General features: G+C 42.0%; 1 protein-coding gene across 1 annotated transcript; it reads right to left on the reverse strand.

Moving 5' to 3' along the window:
* Nucleotides 1–13,598: 13,598 nt before the first annotated feature.
* On the reverse strand, nucleotides 13,599–21,986 carry LOC143582382 (beta-fructofuranosidase, soluble isoenzyme I-like; the record flags this gene model as incomplete). Its single annotated transcript, XM_077064965.1, has 5 exons — nucleotides 13,599–13,973; nucleotides 14,091–14,178; nucleotides 14,268–14,500; nucleotides 20,906–21,070; nucleotides 21,582–21,986. Coding segments are annotated over 5 exons (1,083 nt in total), but the record flags the coding sequence as incomplete, so codon positions are not given.
* Nucleotides 21,987–22,262: the final 276 nt, after the last annotated feature.

A 22,262-nucleotide genomic window follows, 5' to 3' on the forward strand; every position in this document is an offset into this window, starting at 1 on the left:
CGGACCGGCTTCCTGCTTGGTCTAGGGTTTGCTGAGAAAGGCGTCCCGCCTTCCAACTTCCCTTTGTATAATGCGGATACCGAAACTATTTATGACCAAGCAGTGAACCAGTATGCTGCCTTCCCGCATCCGGTGGTGGAGAAGGTGAATGAAATTGCTGCTGCTGATGATGGGCTTGCTGTCCTTAGAGCTTTCCTTGAACCGTCACCCTCTGCCGATGGTGCGGGTCCAAGTGGGAGTGGTCCTGAAGCATGATCCAAAAGATCCCTTTCCACCACTAGCGTAGATATTTGCTCTTGTACTTCTTTTGTATGCGGGTATATACCCAGCAATGTTTGTAATATTCAAGTTGATGAAATAAAGAATGTGTTTGTCCTTTGTTTATTTTACGCATGTTTACACTTAGCAATTTCTTTAGTACTTAGATAAGTTAACTTTTTGACGTGGTAAATTATAAGTTTATTTTTGCTTCCTCTTTCATGATTGTGCGGGTAGGACCGTCACTTGCACTTAGTAGGATGGCTAAACTTACATTTATCCTGCGTGGAAGTTTTCCTCATCTTTTCCTTGAAATTTTCTAAGTGTTCAGAATAAGTTAACCTTTGAACGTGGTAGATGATAGGTTGAAGTTTTGCTTCCTTGCTTGTGATTGTGCGGGTAAGACCGTCACTTGCACTTACAAGGATGGCTAAACTTTACTTACCACTGACCTGCGTGTAGGTTTTCCTTAGAACTTTTTTACATTTTTAGCGTTGTGTTTATGCGGGTTTTGCCGCCTTCCACACGCAACTACTTACTTCTTCACGCATTGGTGCGGTGAATACCGGCACATGGGAAGTTCATAAGTTAAAGGTAAGGCTATCAACACATTGTGTAAGGAGAATCATTTCCATTAGAAGTGGCTCTAGGCCTTTTCTTTACAAGTTTGGAATTGATCTACATATAACATTTGCGTAATTGAGCTCCATTCCATGTTCTTGGGATAGGAGTGCCATCGAGCCTTTCAAGCCGGTATGCGCCTTTTCCCAGGACTTCTTTGATAATGTATGGCCCCTCCCAGACCGGGGCCAGCTTTCCTGGGCGCTCTTGGTTTGAAGCCTCGTTGTTACGCAGTATGTAGTCTCCTTCATTGAAATTGCAGAGTTTTACCCGCGTGTTGTAGTACTTTTGCATTTGTCGTTTGTAATTTTCTTCATGCACTGCGGCTAAGTCTCTGCGTTCCTCGGTTAGCATAAGGTCTAACCGTCTTTCCGCATCATTGTCTTCTGGCTGGATCAAGACCCTTGGTGAGGGTAAACCAATTTCGACTGGGACCATGGCTTCAGTGCCATAAGTGAGACTGAACGGGGTTTCCCCCGTACTGGCCTTTTTCAGCGTTCTGTTTGCCCAAAGGACGTGCGGGAGCTCGTCCACCCAGCCGGATCTGTGTTTCAAGAGTCTTTTCTTTATGCCATCGACGATGCTCTTGTTTGCTCTTTCCACCTCACCATTACCTTGCGGGTGTGCCACTGAGGTAAAGGTGTGGGTGATTTGAAGTTCTTTCAGCCACTGCTGTAGCTTCTTGTCAGCAAAGTTGGTGCCGTTATGGCTCACCAGATTCTGTGGAAGTCCAAAACGACAAATAATAAATTCCCAAATAAATTTTTTGATATGTTTTGCGGTTGTTTGGGCTAAAGGTTTTGCTTCTATCCACTTGGTGAAGTAATCGATGGCTACCACTAGGAACTGAACATTTCCTGCTGCTGTGGGAAATGGGCCTGTCACATCGATGGCCCACTTCTGAAATGGCCACGAAGAAGTGACTGGAACAAGTTCGTTCTTCGGGCGATGCGTGTTGGGTGCGTAAAGCTGGCAAGACCTGCATTTTCTAGTGTATGCCAGTGCATCCATATGCATCCCCGGCCAAAAGTATCCCGCATTGTTCAGCTTAGCCACAACAGCGCGGGGACCTGCGTGAACTCCACAGATGCCCTCGTGTACTTCCCTTAAGAGGTAGTCAGCATCTTGGTTGTCCACGCATCTTAAAAGTGGGCCAAGAAAGTTACGTCTGTAAAGGTTGTCATTGATGAGTTGATAATTTAGTGCTTTACAGCGTAGTTTTCTTGCCTGTGTTTTTGATTCTGGTAGTGTTCCTGCTGTAAGGTAATTTATTATTGGTGTCATCCACGTTTCTGTACCGGTTTGGATGACACAAATTTCCTTGTGCGGGACTGATGGTGCTTCGAGGAGTTCAATGCGGATGTCCTTTCCCAAGTGGGTGAAGGCTAGTGATGCAAGCTTGCTTAACGCATCCGCAGATTTGTTTTCGCTGCGCTTAACGTGTATGACTTTACAATCATTAAAATCACGCATAAGGGTTTTTGCCTGGGCGAGGTACAGGGCCATTATGTCGTTCACAGCCGTGTACGTCCCATTTATTTGGTTGGCCACCAGCATGGAATCCACGTGGGCTTCCAAGTTTTTCACTCCCATTTTACGCGCAATTCTCAATCCGGCCAAGAATGCTTCGTATTCGGCTTCGTTATTCGTACTTGGGAAATCCAACCGAATAGCGTAAGTATATTCTTGGCCCGCTGGGTTGGTTAATTTTAACCCTGCGCCTGAACCCTCGTTGTTGGCTGCTCCATCAGTATAGAGTCGCCAGATATCGTTGATGTCCTGTGCTGGGGAGGGTTGAGCCTCCTCCTGGCACTCTTTCTCCCGCGTAGCGGGGACTTCTGCAATAAAATCGGCCAGGACCTGGCCTTTTATGGCTGGTCTTGGCTTGTACTTAATTGCATATTCTCCCAATTCAATTGCCCATTTGGCTAGACGTCCCGATAATTCGGGTTTGCCTAGAACGTTTGAGAGTTTGAAGTTGGTGAGAGTGGTGATTGGGTGGCCCTGGAAATATCGTCTTAACCTGCGTGAAGCGTGTATAAGTGCTAAGACTAATTTTTCGAGGGTAGAGTACCGGGTTTCTACGTCTGTTAGTACACGGCTAACATAATAGATTGGCATCTGGATGCCTTTTCGTTCTGTTAGCAGTACTGCCCCGGTTGCTCTATCTGTTGCGGAAAGGTATAGGATTAACTCCTCTCCCGCTTGTGGTGCTGTAAGTGTTGGGAGTTCGATCAGGCGTGACCGAATCTCCTGAAAAGCTGCTTCCGCTTCTGGTGTCCAGCGGAAGTGCGTTTTCTTTAAGCAGTTTCTTAATGTTGACACGAAAGGAAACGACTTATCTGCATGGTTTGCCAAAAAGCGATTAAGTGCGACTAGTCGTCCATTCAGTGTCTGAGCCTGTTTGATGGTGGTAGGTGATTCCATTTTAACAATGGCTTCGATCTTTTCAGGGTTCGCTCTGAAGCCATCTTTAGTAACAATGACTCCCAAGAACTTCCCTTCTTCCATCCCAAATGAGCACTTGCTCGGGTTGAGCTTCATGTTTATCTTTCTGAGCGTGTTGAAAGTTTCTTCAATGTCTTTCAACATCGCTTCTGGCTCGGGGCTTTTGATGACCAAATCATCCATATAGACTTCCAAGTTTCTCCAGATTTGGGCATGAAACTCTTTGTCCATCAGGCGTTGGTACGTGGACCCTGCATTCTTAAGTCCGAAGGGCATCATTTTATAACAAAATGTACCATCGGGCGTCCGAAACGCGGTTTTGTCCTGGTCATCTACGGCCATGTGGATTTGATGGTACCCCTTATACGCATCCAAGAAGCATTTAAGGCGAAATGGTGCCAACGAATCCACCTTAAGATCAATTTCTGGTAACGGATAACAATCTTTGGGGCATGCTTTGTTCAAATCTTTGAAATCTATGCACATGCGCCATTGTTTGTCATTCTTCGGTACCATTACGGGATTTGCAACCCATGTTTGATATCTACTAACGCGTATGATGCCTGCGTCAAGGAGTTCCTTGACTTGGGTTCTACACGCGTTAGTTTGTTCAGGCCCCATTACTCTGCGCTTTTGTACGACTGGCGTAACAGCCGGATCGCACTTGAGCTTATGCTCCGCCTTACTTCGGGGTACACCAGTCATGTCAGCTGGTGTCCACGCAAAGATGTCAGCGTTTTTCTGCAGTAGGCGTTTGAGTAAGGTGCGGGTGGGATCAACGATTGTTGGTCCAATGGTAACGGCCTGGTCGGGGTATTTGCCATTGAAGGCCCATTTTTCCGGTTCGGTGATGGTTGGTTTAGCCATCTTTGGTTGGGGTTTAGATGAGACAGATGCGATGCATACCTGGGGAATGCCAGTGATCATCGCCACACCCTCAGCTGTTGGCCATCCCATCATGCCGTGGACTGAAGATACCACGGCGTTGAATCTTGCCATCCCGTCTCTCCCGAAGAGGATGTCGTACGTGTGGTGTGGCTTCCTCATCACGACAAAGTCCACATCCTCTGTGCGGGAGTGTTTTCCATCTGTAAGAGTGACGGGGAAAGATAGGATACCCAGGGGGGTTTCTGTACTGCCGTCAAACCCTTCCATTGAAGCGTAGACCGTTTCCAGGCGTTCTTTGTCTTCATCATCCAGCTTGTCAAAGAACTGCCTGTACATCACCGTCGACGAAGCGTCGTTGTCAACAAGAGTGCGGGAAGTGATGTAATGCCCCAGCTGGCTTTTAATGACGATGGGGCCTTCTTTGCTGGGGCCTCCTGGTACTCGCGGGAAGCGCACCTCAGCTTCCTTCCACGCGCATGGTTCTGTCGCTCGTCTTTTTCTTCCTCCGACCTTGCCATGAACCATGTTGATGCTGATGTCGACGGGCTTTCGTCCGTTACCTCTGTACCGGTTGTCACTCCTTCCTCCCTTCCTGATTGATGCCACGAGATGTGCAAGTCTTCCATCCTTGACAAATGCTTCAACAATGTCTTTCAAGGATGTGCACTCTTCAGTACCATGACCCTTTGTCCCGTGGAAATCACAGGACTTGCTTTGATCCGCATTAGGTTTCTGCCGGATCAATGGGGCTTTTGGCCATGGCAATTTTTCCGTGGCAAATATCTCCGTGACGCTCTTGGTGAGTGGCGTCCACCGGTTTTTTTCGGTTTGAAGGGTGTGTGTTGTCCCTTCCGCCAACAAGAGGGCGAGAGCTGGATGAGGTGTCAAAGTTTACCCTTGACTGCCAAATACCTAGCCGCCTCTTTTTGTTCTGCCGGGCGGTCCTAACGTTGTTCTCCCTTGTCCTCTGCGTGTAGAGGTGTGTACTCTGGGGAAGATCCCTTCCCAGTTGCTTTTCCGTCTCGGCAAAGCGCTTTGCCGCCGTCATGATGGCATCCCAAGTTGATGGCATGCCATCCTTACCCGTCAATGTGCGGATAAGTTCTGGGTATTCGGCGCCTTGGATGAAGGCGGCGCGAACCAGATCCTCACTTATGTTGCCGAGACTTAGCTTTTTGGAGTTGAAGCGGGTGATGAAGTCTAGTAAAGATTCATCCTCCTCTCTCACGCAGTTGAGGATCGTCCACTGCTCTTCAGTGTACTTCCTCTGTTGGCTAAAGTGCTGGCTGAACTTGTTCTGAAAGTCCGCCCAGTCATATATGTGGTGGATCGGTAAACGATCGAACCATGCCCTGGCCGCTCCGACCAGAGTCATCTGGAACATGTAGCACCACGTGGGTTCCGTCCAGTTGCTGACGGTAGCCCCCGCAATGAACCTGTTCAAATGGTCGTCTGGGTCGGATAGACCATCATAAGTGCCAATGTTGGACATCTGTTTGGCACTTCTCGGGGCGATTGCTTCCGCAATGTCCCTTGCGAATTTTGACTTTCCTGCATTTGTAGCAGTTGGTCTAAAGGTTTTGGAGAAGTCACGCGGGTTTCTCTCCGCGATTGGTTTAAAAGCTTCCCCAAAATTCCTTTTTGGTTGGACGTCCGTTTCCTTACGCTTCCCTTTCGCCTTATGGCGAGGGTTCGCGTCGGTATCGGACTCCAACTCGTCTGAGTACTCGCAGTCACTGCTCATATTGAGGTGTTGGCGAGTACTGCCGAATTCGTCAGCCTGTTGAGCTGAACGCAAGCGTTCATCCAATTCGGCTTGGAATTCTCTTTGCCGTGCTTCGGCCCACGCCTTCACTTGATCTAGTGTTTGGCGAGGGGCCCTTGTTCGTTTTTCCAACTGGGTGTCGGTGAACCCCAGTGGAATATTTACTGCACTTGCTCCGGCTTTGGTGGTCGGAGTAGTGTTCGTAAGGATTGTATAACCGCCGGTGTTCCCCCCAGTTGCTGGGGTTGTTACCGGGGTTTCTTGGTCGGTTACTGGCCTTTGGACCGGGGTAACGTTAACCATTTCTTCAGAAATTGTGAAAAAACTAAAATAGTTCTAGCTTTTATGCACGGATGGCGCCAATGAAGAAACACTATGTGAACCCTGGACAGATTATAGATAATCTGGACAGATTATAGATAATCTGGGGGTTAAGTAATGTTTCCCACGGATGAGATCTAACTGAGAAGGCTGTTCTTCAGGAGACCTGCAAAACAAACACCGTAAGCTCGTCACTGAGAAGGGGGGGGGGGTTCCTCCTTGTGACCACCCTCCGGCGTGAGAATCAGACTAGATTGCTCTGAATATAAGTGTATATTAAGAGATTGCTAGATAACTGGTTAGCAGATGATCTTACCATTCCAAGATGTTGGAGTATTTATAGCCGAAGGTAGGTTAGAAGGTATAGCCGGCTGAATAGTATTCCTGTTCTACCAACAGTGGACTATGCACAGGCCATACTGGTTGGTGGATAGGTTACGGCCAACAGTAACTATGTCGGCTGCACTATTCCTCCAACTGTAGATTATGCACGTCCTACCTACTGTGGATTATACGCAGGCCATGCTGGTTGGTGAATAGGTTACGGCCAACAGTAACACTATTTCACCAACTGTAGGCTGCGCATGCCCTGCAGTAAGGGTTGGTGAGTAGGCAGCGGCTAATAGTGACAAACAGTACTAGAGGGTGCTCCTCCTCGTACTGTTGTCGGTGAGCTGTCACCCTGTGATTGGCTCATGGGCTGTTCTGGTCAGATTGTCTGTCCTATCCATACCTTGGTAGGTATAGTACAGAAGATCTTTCAGAATCATACGGACTGGCTCATTTTGGCGGGATTGTTCCCGTCTTGCTCATTCCTTCATGTGACTACTGAAGTATCTATTGTCTTGTGCGTGTAGCCCTGCTGTCTGCGGGTAGCCTTCCCTGATGGCTTGTATCCGCAACTGCGGGAACAGGCGGGGTACTTCACCATTGGGAGGCTTTCCCTGCGTGTACAGCTTGCGTACTGCGCGTAAGGTTCTCTGAGCATGGTGGGTCCTGCGGAAGCAGATGGCCTTTGCGCAGACGTCCCTGTTCAAGGTGAGTCTTGCGGGACCAACTGGGCTCTGCTGGGACCTACCTCTTCACTACTTGAGTTCGGAACGATGAAAAGCTTGAAAGGAGTCGATTAGTTATCGAGCCCGAGCTTGAGCCTTGTGTATTTGAAAGCTTTATCTTTTTTGGAATTCTATATGTTAATTTCACAATGCACAACCGAGCTTTGGCTAGTTTAAGATACTTCACGAGCTCGAGCCAACCTTAATCTCATTTAAAGTTTTATATAATTATATAAAACTAATTAAAATGTATTAGAATTAATTAACAAATAATAAAAAAGTTCGAGCTTTAGTAAATCAAAACTAGTCAAGCTCGAACTCAGCTTTGCACATTTATCACCTGCTGAAAATCAGATGATAAATGCATTTAACTTGGACAGTTGGACAAATTTCTTGATTTTAATTATATATAATCCAAATCATTTGGTTTAATTAATAAATCTTGATCCATCAAACCTAATCTGATGTGTAAAAACATGTTTGGATCAAATCCTTCAAAACCCTTTTTCTTGGATAGATGTCTTTTATCATTATTGTTTATTTTTCCATCCTAGGTATCATTATTTATGTTCACATATTTTGTGTGGATGTTACAAAACCAACAAAGTAAAGAAACGTGTAATCTACATATGCTCACGTGGAAGAAATACATGAAATGCAACTTATTGACTTATTGTCACTACCCGTCAAGTTTAAGGCATCATTGATGATGTTTATGTCGGGAGAAAGCTTCTATAATTAAAGAAGATTATAGGCAGGTTAGACTAATGGGATGAGTAGATTAGACAGGATTTACTGAAGTTACATCTATGTGGTTTGTTTACATCTCACATTACAAAGACACTAATAATAACTTCGCTATAAGTTACCATGGATTTATATGATGGTATATGGTGTCCAATAGTGTCACCATCAATCTCATCCAACACTTATCCCTTTGTTCCTAATGATATGGAGAAACTTCTATACAAAAACTTAAAAATTATTAATATTTTTGTCAATGCTCATTTTGTGTAAAAGAATATCAATTCCTAACCATCGAATTTTATTAATCGTTAAATCAGTCAAACTGATAAGTTATGTCGAGAACAAGAATCGAACATATAATCAAAAGGTTGTAGACTTGTAGATAACTATTCATTGTTTATAATTATATTTTACTCCTTTTGTCGGTCGGTAAACTGAGTGGCACTTTGAGAATGACACGAGCATGGCAAAAAATGTAAATTAGAGTTCGTTTTAAACTTCGTGACACGTTTGATTCGGTACAAATGCAATATATATTTACGTTGATAATTACTTGCATTTATTGCCATAAAATAAAAACGTGAGATAAAAACAAAGCTAGAGAATTCAAAGAGGGGGTACCTACCTCTTTTCTGATATGTTCCTCACAACTTTAACATCATGCTTTTTTTTTCTATTCTTTTTGTCACATTTAAGGATATACACTTTTTTCCCTAAGGTGACTTGTAAATTAGCGCGAGGGGTTTAACTTTTAACACGTCCAAAACTTTGTTAGTCACGTTTTAAAATGAGTCCATCTAATATATATTTTCAGTTATGTTTTAAATGATTTAATGGGTTTCTTCATACTAGAGTAACTAGACAAGTAGATCTTATAAGACCCTTAAATAGGGATGAGCGTTTTCGATATTTATCGAATTTTGCACGAAGTGCCGTTACTGTACCGGTACCAAATATTTAAAATGTTCGAGATCGTGATTTTTGGAATCAGTACCGGTACCATCCGAGCTCATCACGACCCTCAAATAAGTGAAAAGAACTAGCTCTAAAATGGGTAGCCCATGCAATATTGGTTAGGCCCAAAAGTTTTATTTTTTCTTTGGTCCTTGACTCCTTGATCTAGGAAAAGAGCCAGGGTGGATAATGACCTGTTCGGGCTTGATGATATTTTGGGCCTCAAACAATTTCCCCCTAGCAATCCTCACATTAACCCAATCTCCTGTCTTAGTATCTTGTACCTTAATTCACCCAAGCCTATGGAGTATGGACACCCTTTAATTCTAAGCATATAGAAGTTTCGACTAGACACGAAGCTCGGGTTCAACTCAAGCTCGAAAAAAGCTCAGGTCATTTCAAGTGTTTTATCGATTCTATTGCAGTCTAGTCTTGTAGAATTTGTTTCTCTACAATAGATTGTTCTGGTTTACCTCTCATTCATGACCTGTTGAAAAAAGTAAACTATTTTCACAAGTAGCAATTTAAATGTTTAAATAAAATTATAAATATAGCCCTGCTTGCGGTGCGCACATATGATGTATATATGTGTGAACCCTAGGGTGGGCAAAAGTGAAATTGCACTAATTTTGACGTTATTTTACTAATCTCGTGAAAATAACGTTAAAAGTGACGGACGGTTAATCAGGCATCATGTAGTGGCGTTGATAGCCGAATGACAAGGGTACATGCACCGATCAGCCGGTGTCCCGATGATTGAGTGCTATGTGCCTTATGTCCAAGGCTTGATGCAAAACTACTATCGAGCCGGGGTTCTCACCGGAAGCAGCCTCTCTATCCTTATGGGGTAGAGGTAAGGCTGTCTACATCTTACCCTCCTCAGACCCTACTATAGCTTTGCTATTGGTGGGATATACTGAGTACGATGATGATGATGATGAAATAAAATTATAAATACAAGTTTTTATTTGGTATATTGATAAAAACTTAACTTAAAATTGTTTTCATACCCTTAACAACATTTTTATGAGATAATTGCTAGTGGGCCTACTTAATCTGTCTATTATTATTTAATGATCAACCTAGTCAATATAATTGATAAGCTAAATGAGTGCTAATTTAGACTTACTAAGGTGTATAATGTGTGAGTTTTCTACCTACTTCCATGTGGCAATGATTTTAAATCTTGCACCCAACCCATTAAGGTTCAATTTTTTGGCCTCATTCAAGACACTTCAAAAAGCATCACATGGCATCCTATTTTTCTGTCTGCCTTAATGATTGGTCATGAATAATCCTATTATATACTTTATATTTATTAAAAATAAAAAAGTAAAAGCGGTTATCGTTCCTGTGATTTGTCTAAATTTTCGGTTTTAATCAAGTAGTTTTAAATTTGTGATTTCGTCTCTGTGGTTTCATTTCACTTGCAATTAAACCTGATTTCATTAACCCCGTTAAGTCTTGTCGTTAAATCCATCAGTGTAGGTACCCCTCACGAGAGGGCCAGTTTTGTCCTTTTTCTCCTCAGAAAAACCTCAGTCCTAATTCGCAATCCCCCTCACGTGAAGGGCACGTTGATAGGTATAACGACCAAACTTAACGGGATTAGTGAATTCGGGTTTAATTGCAAGTGAAATGAAACCACAGGAACGAAAATCGCAAATTTGAAACTATTAGACTAAACCCGCAGATTTGGACAAACCACAGGGACGAAAAAATGCAGTTCACTCAAAATAAGATTTTATATAATCTTATTTCTTGACATTGTTTCAGTCAGGATGTTGTAAGCCTCCAACCGTGTGCGGATACCAATACGTGAACCCGATTATGTGGATCAACCTGAGTAACCCAACAGGCGATACGGATTGTCCTATATGGAACAATGACCCGAACCATTTGTGCTATGATTGTGACTCGTGTAAAGCCGGTTTGTTAGGGAACCTAAGGAAAGAATGGAGAAAGGCGAATGTGATATTAATCGTAGCTGTGGTGGCTCTCATATGCCTTTATCTTATTGCTTGTAGCGCGTATAGAAACGCGCAAACCGAGAAATTTTCCGAAGGTATAAACAAGGTTGGACTTGAAAAGTTGTACCAAACGGACTTTAAAACTTGCTAAATTTGTTGTTTTCGGTTTATTTTAGGTGTTTAGTGGTTTGTTTAGTTATGTTTTGATTATTAATGTGGTAGAATGATAGCTAGTGGTGTGTATGTTTCTTTTGTGTTCTTATAGTATATGAGAGTAAGCAAGTTAACAATGGGTTTGAGTTTATATAATCACATCATTTTTCAGTTCTTTTTTTTTGTTTAATTGTCAATTTTTTATTTTATTAACTAAATTCTAATGTGAATTTCTAAAAAAAAAATTAAACACATTATTATTGGCACGTGCTTTGATTTAGTTTTACAATATTATTGTTGAGTTATCTTTTTCACATATATAAAAAGAAAATATAAATTGTGAGGATTCGAGTCTTGTGTTTGTTAGCAAATGTGTATCTTAGGAATAGAATTTAAGAGTGTGACTTGCCGTTTAAAAAATTAAAAAAGAAAATTATAGTTTTAATAGTAGACAACCAAATAATGATATGTATATATATTTTTAAGTTTTTTAACACTACAAATAAATGAATAATTAGCCCGCTAGTTTTTTTCTTTTACTTCACTAAGTATGACAGACGAATCTGAATCTAATAGACAAATGAACCCAGGTGTCAAAACCGATTGACAAACTTGAAACCTAAAATATTCGGGAGGGGTAATTTGACAAGCACTTAGCTATGGAATCGAGTATGCAATTAGTTGTAACAGTTTTTATAGATTTTGGATCCGTCCTGATTGGCCAAAACATATATACCTATTTTACTCTAACAAAATCTATTAACTATTTCTTTTTGTTGTTAGCTTTCTTCGTCCTTAGGTAATAGAATAATCTATTATTTCACTAGTTTGTAATTTTATATTTTTGTTTTTTTTAATGTATTTGAAATCCTAGCAGGTGGTATTTATCACACTAACGACTATATTTGATTTCCAATGAGTGATTAACTGATTACCCAACCAATACCTGTAGATATTGGACACAATTTTGTGATCAAGTATAGCACTAGGAATTCTAATACTCGTCTCAATCTCATCGACATCCCTATATTTCATCTGTTTAACTTGTTTAAATAACTCAACTCATTTTAAAGAGTGTGTAAGTTACTGTTATAAAAAGAAATTCTAAACAATTTTAAAACTAAAGAGTGAAAGAAATATAAAATTGATGCATTATTATAGAGGAATATGTCGGTGTTATGTTTGTTTTGGAGTTGTCTACAAAACAGGCGTTGATTAGTGTGATTCAATGTTGAATGTTGCATAATATGCACCGACTTCATGAGACCAATGTTCTTTAGTCTCGATATTCCATATTTAATCTTTTGTCCCTTTTTCCTAGTAATTTTTTAACCATTGTATGATTGTATCCATACTATTAAAACATTAACATTTAGCTTAATTAGAATCCTTAAAAAATTTAAAAACAAAGTTTTTTTATTCGCGTGTTAATCTTAAAAAAAACAGCAACCATTAATCTTACTTCTAAATCTACATATTTCATCAACACTTTAAGAAGGGATACATTTTTATAAAACCCTCGGTTCTTTGATGTTCGTGTGGTATATGACTTTAAATTTAATTATTGCTAGTGGTTTTATAACTTTCTACAATACTACTAATTATTAATTCTATAAAGTATAGACTACTTAAACACAAATATTTTATCATAATTAATATTGATAAAGGCATCAAGCTAGGTGTAACATCTACTTAGCTCTCGTACATATCAATATTGTCCGTTTTTCTAACACCGAGCTTATGATTTTAATTTAGTTGCCGAGTGGAGACTTCCGAAGAGATCATCATTAGGTTTTGGCTTGGTTCTGTCAATTTCGTGGTCTTGTTCTTATGTATGCTTTGGTCTTTGAATAAAGAAAAGATGGTTTTTGGTTTATAAATTTAAATCTAACTCCTCCTCTTCATCATCATCGTACTCAGTATATCCCACCAATAGCAAAGCTATGGTAGGGTCTGAGGAGGGTAAGATGTTGACAGCCTTACCTCTACCCCATAGGGACAGAGAGGCTGCTTCCGGTGAGACCCCCGGCTCGATAATAGTTTTGCATCAAGCCTTGGACATAAGGCACATAGCACTCAATCATCGGGACGCCGGCTGATTGGTGCATGTACCCTTGTCTTTCGGCTATCAACGCCACTACATGATGCCTGATTAACCTTCCATCACTTTTAACGTTATTTTCACGAGATTAGTAAAATAACGTCAAAATTAGTACAATTTTACTTTTACCCACCCGAGTGTTCACATATATATACATTTTTACGAGATTACTTTTGCCCACCCGAGGCAATTTACTTTTAAATCTAACTAGTTTATCTATATGTATGCTTTCTAATGGGCCGAGTTCACTCTCACAGCCCATTTCTTATTAATGTATTTTGTCATGGATACAAAATTGTTGTAATTTTATTAAGAAAAATTATCTGAAGTTTAAAGATACAAGTAGCATAGTTAACAATATAAGATTTCGATTCAAAGTTATTTCAAACATTAATTTCCATAAGCTTATTCCGTAGTTGAGAATACGGTTATTTACAGTTACAAGGATATATAACCCAAATAAAAACAAGCTTAGAAAATTACCAAACACAAAAAACAAACTAAAGGCGGAACTGGTTTAGTTTTGCTCCACCCATCTTCCATATCTTGAGAGATGCCTTAACAGTGATGCCAGTACCATTGTTGAACAAAAACACTTTCGCTGCGTCATATATCGCCTTTGTAGGATACACCCTTGATGTGATCACTGTTCTTCCTCCTTGCGCAAAGCTTTCGATGATTGAATGGTCCACCTACACACATTTATAGTTGGTTATATACATAACTTAAGTATGCGCGCGCTTATGCATGTCGTAATAATATTCAAATTTTGTTTTTTATTTAGTGTCACAATTTTTATTTTCACATACCAATAACCTCATGTTGTAGTTTTCACCATGGAGGACAGGAACAGTACTTCCATATACAATTTTTCCCACATCTAAAAGCTTTGATGATCTACATAAATTCCATAAAAATAGTTATTTAGTTTAATATAAATGAATCAAATTAATAACGAAAAAAAAATTACAGTATCTAACACGAACCTTGATTCATCGGCACAAAAATATGTTCTTGAGGTGCCATCAGTATTTTTTGCAATATAGAAATATATAGGAGTTTGTTCTGAAAGCGTTGCATCGGCTAGAACCACGACCCCAAATGGTCCCAAAACACCCCTCATGGCTGAACCCTCACTCGTGGTGAAGTTGAACACATCTGCTTCTACGGTTGCATCTAACGAAGCTTCATCTACCTCAAATGAGGCACTTATGTCCAACTATAAACATTGTCATATCAAATGTAAGTTAATGACTACTAGGGTGTCGGTATATATATGTGTGTGTTTATTGTGCAATGTGTTTTATTTTAGCTGCAATGTGTTTATTGTGTGGTGTGTTTTATTAGGGTGAAAACATATTTTCTATACTTCTTAGGAAAAAACTACTTCTTATTTTAACTTTGCTCTCCCTATATATATATATATATATATATATATTAACTAACATGTTAATTAGACTGGGTAAATTATTTACATTAACTTATAGTTAAGTTAAATTGTAAAAGACCTATGTGAAATATTATACAAGTCTATGACATATTATTTACCTCTGCGGCGGAGCCTATATCAAGCGGTACAAGTGATCCGGGCGTTAACTCAACTTCTTTGAATTCATCATATGTTTCTGATCTCAATGTCTCTGTTTCCTCGACGGGTCACACCACTGAGAAGTGTTTATCTCCGAGGAATATTATCGAAACATTCGTCAAGGAAGGCAAACTTACACACCTGGTGGCATCAATCAGGAATAGAGGGCAGAATGACAACCGATACAAAAGCAACGGACGAAAGCCCGTTGACATCAGCATTCACATGGTTCGTGGTAACATCAGAGGAAGAAAAAGACAGACGACAGAACCATGCGCATGGAAAGAAGCTGAGGTGCGCTTCCCGCGAGTGCCAGGAGGACCCAGCAAAGAGGGCCCTATCGTCATCAAAAGCCAGCTGGGACACTACATCACTTCCCGCACTCTTGTTGACAACGGTGCCTCATCAACAGTTATGTACAGGCAGTTCTTCGACAAGTTAGATGATGAAGACAAGGAACGCTTGGAAACGGTCTACGCCTCGATGGAAGGGTTCGACGGCAGCACAAACACCCCTCTGGGCATCCTATCTTTCCCCGTCACTCTCACAGACGGAAAACTCTCCCGCACAGAGGATGTAGACTTTGTCGTAATGAGGAAGCCACACCACACGTACGACATTCTCTTCGGGAGAGACGGGATGGCAAGATTCAACGCCATAGTATCTTCAGTCCACGGCATGATGGGATGGCCAACAGCTGAGGGCGTGGCGATGGTCACCGGTATTCCCCAGGTATGCATCGCATCTGTCTCATCAACACCCAAACCAAAGATGGCTAAACCCACCATCACCGAACCAGAAGAATGGGCTTTTAATGGAAAATACCCCGACCAGGCGGTTACCATTGGCCCAACAATAACTGATCCTACGCGCACATTACTTAAACGCTTACTACAAAAAAACGCTGACATCTTCGCATGGAAACCAGCAGACATGACTGGTGTACCTCGAAGTAAAGCAGAGCATAAGCTCAAGTGTGACCAGGCTTTTACGCCGGTCATACAAAAGCGTAGAGTAATGGGGGCGGAACAAGCTAACGCGTGTAGAACCCAAGTCAAGGAACTCCTTGACGCGGGCATCGTACGCGTTAGCAGATATCAAACTTGGGTTGCAAATCCCGTTATGGTACCAAAGTCTAACAAGCAATGGCGCATGTGCATAGATTTCAAAGACTTGAACAAAGCATGCCCCAAAGATTGTTACCCGTTACCCGAAATTGATCTTAAGGTAGATTCGTTATCACCGTTTCGCCTTAAATGCTTCCTTGATGCGTATAAAGGATACCATCAAATCCACATGGCCGTTGACGATCAGGACAAAACCGCATTTCGGACGCCCGATGGCACATTCTGTTATCAAATGATGCCATTCGGACTTAAGAATGCCGGGTCCACATACCAGCGCCTGATGGACAAAGAGTTTCATGCCCAAATTGGGAGAAACTTGGAAGTATACATGGATGACCTGGTCATTAAAAGCCTTAACCCAGAAGCGAGTTTGAAAGACATCGAAGAAACATTCAACACACTCAGAAGGATAAACATGAAGCTCAACCCGAGCAAGTGTTCCTTTGGGATGGAAGAAGGGAAGTTCTTAGGAATCATCGTTACAAAAGATGGCTTCAGAGCGAACCCTGAAAAGGTCGAAGCCATTATTAAAATGGAATCACCTACCACCATCAAACAAGCTCAGACACTGAACGGACGCCTAGTTGCACTTAACCGCTTCTTGGCAAATCATGCGGATAGGTCGTTCCCATTCGTGTCAACGCTGAGAAACTGTCTAAAGAAAACGCACTTCCGCTGGACACCAGAAGCGGAAGCAGCTTTTCAGGAAATTCGGTCACGTTTGATCGAACTCCCAACGCTCACAGCACCAGAAGCGGGAGAGGAATTAATCCTATACCTCTCCGCCACAGATAGAGCGACCGGGGCCGTCCTGTTAGTCGAGCGAAAAGGCATCCAGATGCCAATCTACTATGTTAGCCGTCTCCTAACAGACGTCGAAACTCGGTACTCTACCCTGGAAAAATTAGTCTTAGCACTTGTACAGGCTTCACGCAGGCTAAGACGATATTTCCAAGGTCACCCAATTACTATTCTCACCAACTTCAAACTTGCAAACGTTTTAGGCAAACCCGAACTTTCGGGACGCCTAGCCAAATGGGCAATAGAATTGGGAGAATACGCGATAAAATACAGGCCAAGGCCAGCTATAAAAGGCCAGGTCTTGGCCGACTTTATTGCCGAAGTCCCCGCATCGCGGGAGAAAGAGTGCCAGGACGAGGCTCAGCCCTCTCCAGCACTAGACATCGATGAAGTCTGGCTACTTTACACCGATGGAGCGGCCAGCAGCGAGGGCTCAGGCGCAGGGTTAAAACTTACCAACCCAACAGGCCAAGAATACACTTACGCTATTCGACTGGACTTTCCAAGTACGAATAACGAAGCTGAGTATGAAGCATTCTTGGCCGGGTTAAGGATTGCGCGTAAAATGGGAGTAAAGAACTTGGAAGCCCATGTGGATTCCATGTTAGTTGCCAATCAGATAAACGGGACGTACACGGCCGTGAACGACACAATGGCCCTGTACCTTGCTCAAGCAAAAACCCTCATGCGCGATTTTAATGATTGTAAAGTCATACACGTCAAGCGTAGCGAAAACAAATCTGCGGATGCGTTAAGCAAGCTTGCGTCATTAGCTTTCACTCACTTGGGAAAGGACATCCGCATTGAACTCCTGGGAGCACCATCAGTCCCACACAAGGAAATCTGTGTCATCCAAACCGGCACAGAAACGTGGATGACACCAATAATAAATTACCTTGCGGCGGGCATACTACCAGAGTCAAAAATACAGGCAAGAAAACTACGCTGTAAAGCATTGAACTATCAACTCATTGATGACGTCCTTTACAGACGTAACTTTCTTGGCCCACTTTTAAGATGCGTGGACAACCAAGATGCTGACTACCTCTTAAGGGAAGTACACGAGGGCATCTGTGGAGTTCACGCAGGTCCCCGCGCTGTTGTGGCTAAGCTGAACAATGCGGGATACTTTTGGCCGGGGATGCATATGGATGCACTGGCATACACTAGAAAATGCAGGTCTTGCCAGCTTTACGCACCCAACACGCATCGCCCGAAGAACGAACTTGTTCCAGTCACTTCTTCGTGGCCATTTCAGAAGTGGGCCATCGATGTGACAGGCCCATTTCCCACAGCAACTTCAATGAAGGAGACTACATATTACGTAACAACGAGGCTTCGAACCAAGATCGCCCAGGAAAGCTGACTCCTGTCTGGGAAGGTCCGTACATTATCAAACAAGTGCTGGGGAAGGGCGCATACCGGCTCGAAAGGCTCGATGGCACTCCCGTCCCAAGAACATGGAACGGAGCTCAATTACGCAAGTGTTACATGTAGATCAATTCCAAATTTGTAAAAGGCCCAGAGCTACTTTTAATGGAAATGATTCTCTTTAGAACATTGACGCTGATGATTTTATACTTGTAAACTTTCCACACGGATATGCCGGTCTTCATTGCATAATTACGAGGAAAGTCGTTGCGTGGGGAAGGCGGCAAAACCCGCATAAACCCAAAAAACGGCAAACCTTCACGCAGGTCAGTTGAAGGGGAAAAGTTCAGTCATCCCACTAAATGAAAGTGCCGGTCTATCCGCATGAATCATGATAAAAGAAACTGAACACTAACCTATTAACAACCGCGCGTCGAACGGTTCAAAACAGAATTTCTAACAAAAGGATGAGGAAAACCTACACGCAGGTCAGATATAGGTAAAGTTTAGCCATCCAACTAAGTGCAAGTGACGGTCCTACCCGCACAATCACGAAAGAGGAAGCAAAACTTCACACCTATTATCTACCACGTTCAAAGGTTAACTTATCCTAAACACTTAGAAATTTCAAAAAAAAGGATGAGGAAAACCTACACGCAGGTCAGATATAGGTAAAGTTTAGCCATCCTACTAAGTGCAAGTGACGGTCCTACCCGCACAATCACGAAAGGAAGCAAAACTTCACACCTATTCTGTCACGTTCAAAGGTTAACTTATCCAAAACACTGGGAAAATTGCTAAAATAAACTAAAATATGCATGCGCAATTCATATAACGTTTATAACGCAAGTCTCAAAGATTCAAAAGTAAGCGGGAATATACCCCTTACCTTGGCAACCAAGTAACTATAAGACGGGTGCGGGTACAGTGTCAAGGCAAAACCCTTCACATACTTAGCACCCGCAGGGAATTGAAGCCAAAAATACCTCGGCAACCAAGTAACTATAAGACGGGTGCGGGTACAGTGTTAAGGCAAAACCCTTCACATACCTAGCACCTGCAGGGAATTGACGCCAGGAATACCTCGGCAACCAAGTAACTATAAGACGGGTGCGGGTACAGTGTTAAGGCAAAACCCTTCACATACCTAGCACCCGCAGGGAATTGACGCCAGGAATACCTTGGGAGTAAAGTAACTATAAGACGGTTGCGGGTACAGTGTCAAGGCGAAACCCTTCACATACCTAGCACTCCGCAGGGAAATGAAACCAAGAAGGATCTTCTGGGCCATGCTTGCGCACACGGGAATAACATCCCCGCATAGCGGGAACGTCGAGAACTAGATTGTTTGAAACTTCAAGATGGAATTGGTGGTTTTAACATAATTGATCACTATGTTCAAAACTACCAAAACCTCATGGAGAATCTACACAAGAGGTACTCAACGCTCCTGACTTGCGAGGAGGTTACAGATCTACCCGCATCATACCCAAAGATCAAGCAGAACAGTGGGAAATTCTACGTAACATTAGGACTTCCGTGGGAGGAATCCCCATGGAAAACCTTAAAACTAAACCCTTTTCAAAAACCCTTTGCTTAAGTCCAAAAGTTCACCTCACTTTATTAAACATTCATGAGAAGAACATTGGACTGGGGGGACTTGAAGAGGTAGGTCCCAGCAGAGCCCAGTTGGACCCACAGACTCACCTTGAAAAGGGACGTCTGCGCAGTTCAACCCGCAAGACTCCTTAACGGACGTCTGCGCGGTTGAACCCGCAAGACTAAACTAAAGGAACGTCTGCGCAGAAACCAACTGGATCAGCAGGACCCACCACGCTCAGAGACGTGACGTCCTCACGTGCGGTACGCAAGCTGTCCCCGCAGGAAACGCCTACCAATGGTTCTCAGGTATCCCGCCTGTTCCCGCAGTTACGGATACCGGCCATCAGGAAAGGCCACCCGCGCAGCATGGCTACACGCACAAGGCTTAACTCTCATAATAATTTAGCAGTCACCTGAAGAAGGAATGAGCAAGCCGGGAACATTCCCGCACAAAGGCGGGAGGGGGAATACTCCCGCCCAAATGAGCCAGTCCGTACGATACTGAGGATCTTTTACTGTACCTGACGAGGTATGGGCAAAAGATCTGTCCAAAGATACGACAGCTCATTGACAACAGTATGGCGAGCAACATGCTCCTGTACTGTATGTCACTATTAGCCGCTACCTACTCCCCAACTCCTGACATACCACGTGCCTAGCCTGTAGTTGGTGAAAAAGGAATAGTACACAGCAGGCCTGGTCACTATCAGCCGCTGCCTACTCACCAACTACCAGCATGGCACGTGCGTAGGCCACTGTTGGTGGAACAGGAATACTATTCAGCAGGCCACACCTCCTTGGAAACCTACCTCCGACTATAAATACCACAAATGGTATGACCATCTTATCTTATCTTAACATATCTTATCGTATTATACCTGATATCTGCTCTAGCAATCTCTTAATATACTTTTATATTTAAAGAGCAATCTAGTCTGATTCTCACGCCGGAGGGTGGTCACAAGGAGGAACCCCCCCCTTCTCAGTGACAAGCTCACGGTGTCTGTTTTGCAGGTTATCAGAAGAACCATCTTCTCCGGGTCTAACCCCTCGTGGGAAACAGCTATCTAACCCCCAGGTTACCCGTAATCTGCCCGGGGTCCGGTTAGTGTTTATTCAATGACATATTATTTACCTCTGCGGCGGAGCCTATATCAAGCGGTACAAGTGATCCGGGCGTTAACTTAACTTCTTTGAATTCATCATATGTTTCTGATCTCAATGTCTCTGTTTCCTTGACGGGCCATTGGATCAAGTTAGTTTGTGTCTTTAGGTCCAACACCACGGTTCTTGGAACATTCTATAATAAATAAACAAATCAATCAATCAAATAAACTACTAATAATTAATTATTTATTTTGAAGAGAATTAAATATTTTCAATAAAACTTAATTCTTCTATATTAAATAGATAAATAAGTAATAAGTAAATTACTAATAATGGAGTATAAAATTGTTGTTCACATAATTAATAATTATTAATTTTTAATCAAAGGTAAATGTCAATATTACTAAAACAAAACAAATAAATCAATATTATTTACACATGGCTTGATGAGGCTATTTATGGCTTGATGAGGCTATTTATCAAAAATATGATGATATATATAGAGTATTAGTTTCATTACAATACTTAAAAATAAGTTAAGAACTTTAAGAAACTTTTAACAACCAGTTATTTTTAATATTTTCTTTTTATATATTAATATTTTTTCAGGATAGATTTGACACTTATTATATATATATATATATATATATATATATATATATATAGTATATATATATAAAGCGATAAATGATTTTAATTATTACCAACATATTTGCCCATCCCTTTTTAATGTCACTTTGTGGAAGATCTGTTTCACCAACGTAGCCCCATAACACCCGTCTCCTCTTACTCGGGTCATAAAACGTCTTTGATGTATAAAACTTTCCATGATCGTATCTGAATCCGATACCCAAATCCATCTCTGGATCATCTGGATACCATTTATCTTTTACCGGATCATATGACCCGATTGCATACCAATCATGCCTATCTTCATCCCCACTTTGCTTCAACACATACTTAGCATCTGGTTCATAACTCAACATATCTAACCCGTATGTATTTGTGGTGGATACCGGGTAAAGATCTACACATTCCCACATACCCGTACCCGGAACCGCATGGAGCACATCATCCAATAATTCAAAATGTGTGAAATTAGTGGTGTGATGTGACAATCGTCAATTTCAGGTTAACTCCGTTAACTCCGTTAACTCAACTCCGTCAATTCAAACTTTAGATCACTGAATCTATAACGCACACCTCATTACAATTAAACTAGGGTTTAAATGACGCTTGACACTTACTACATGTGTAGTCTTTCGGGAATTGCACCGAAACGCAAACGAGTTGACGCAAACGATTGGTGAATAAACGAGAAACGTCAAAACAATAATTATGTGATAATTATGTGTTAGGATTATGTGTTATGTGATAACATGTTA

The sequence above is a fragment of the Bidens hawaiensis genome, unplaced genomic scaffold (assembly GCF_021521415.1).
Source record: "Bidens hawaiensis isolate Kalapana, Puna unplaced genomic scaffold, B.hawaiensis_p1.1 tig00031541_1, whole genome shotgun sequence".
In the NCBI taxonomy this organism is placed as follows: Eukaryota; Viridiplantae; Streptophyta; class Magnoliopsida; order Asterales; family Asteraceae; genus Bidens; species Bidens hawaiensis.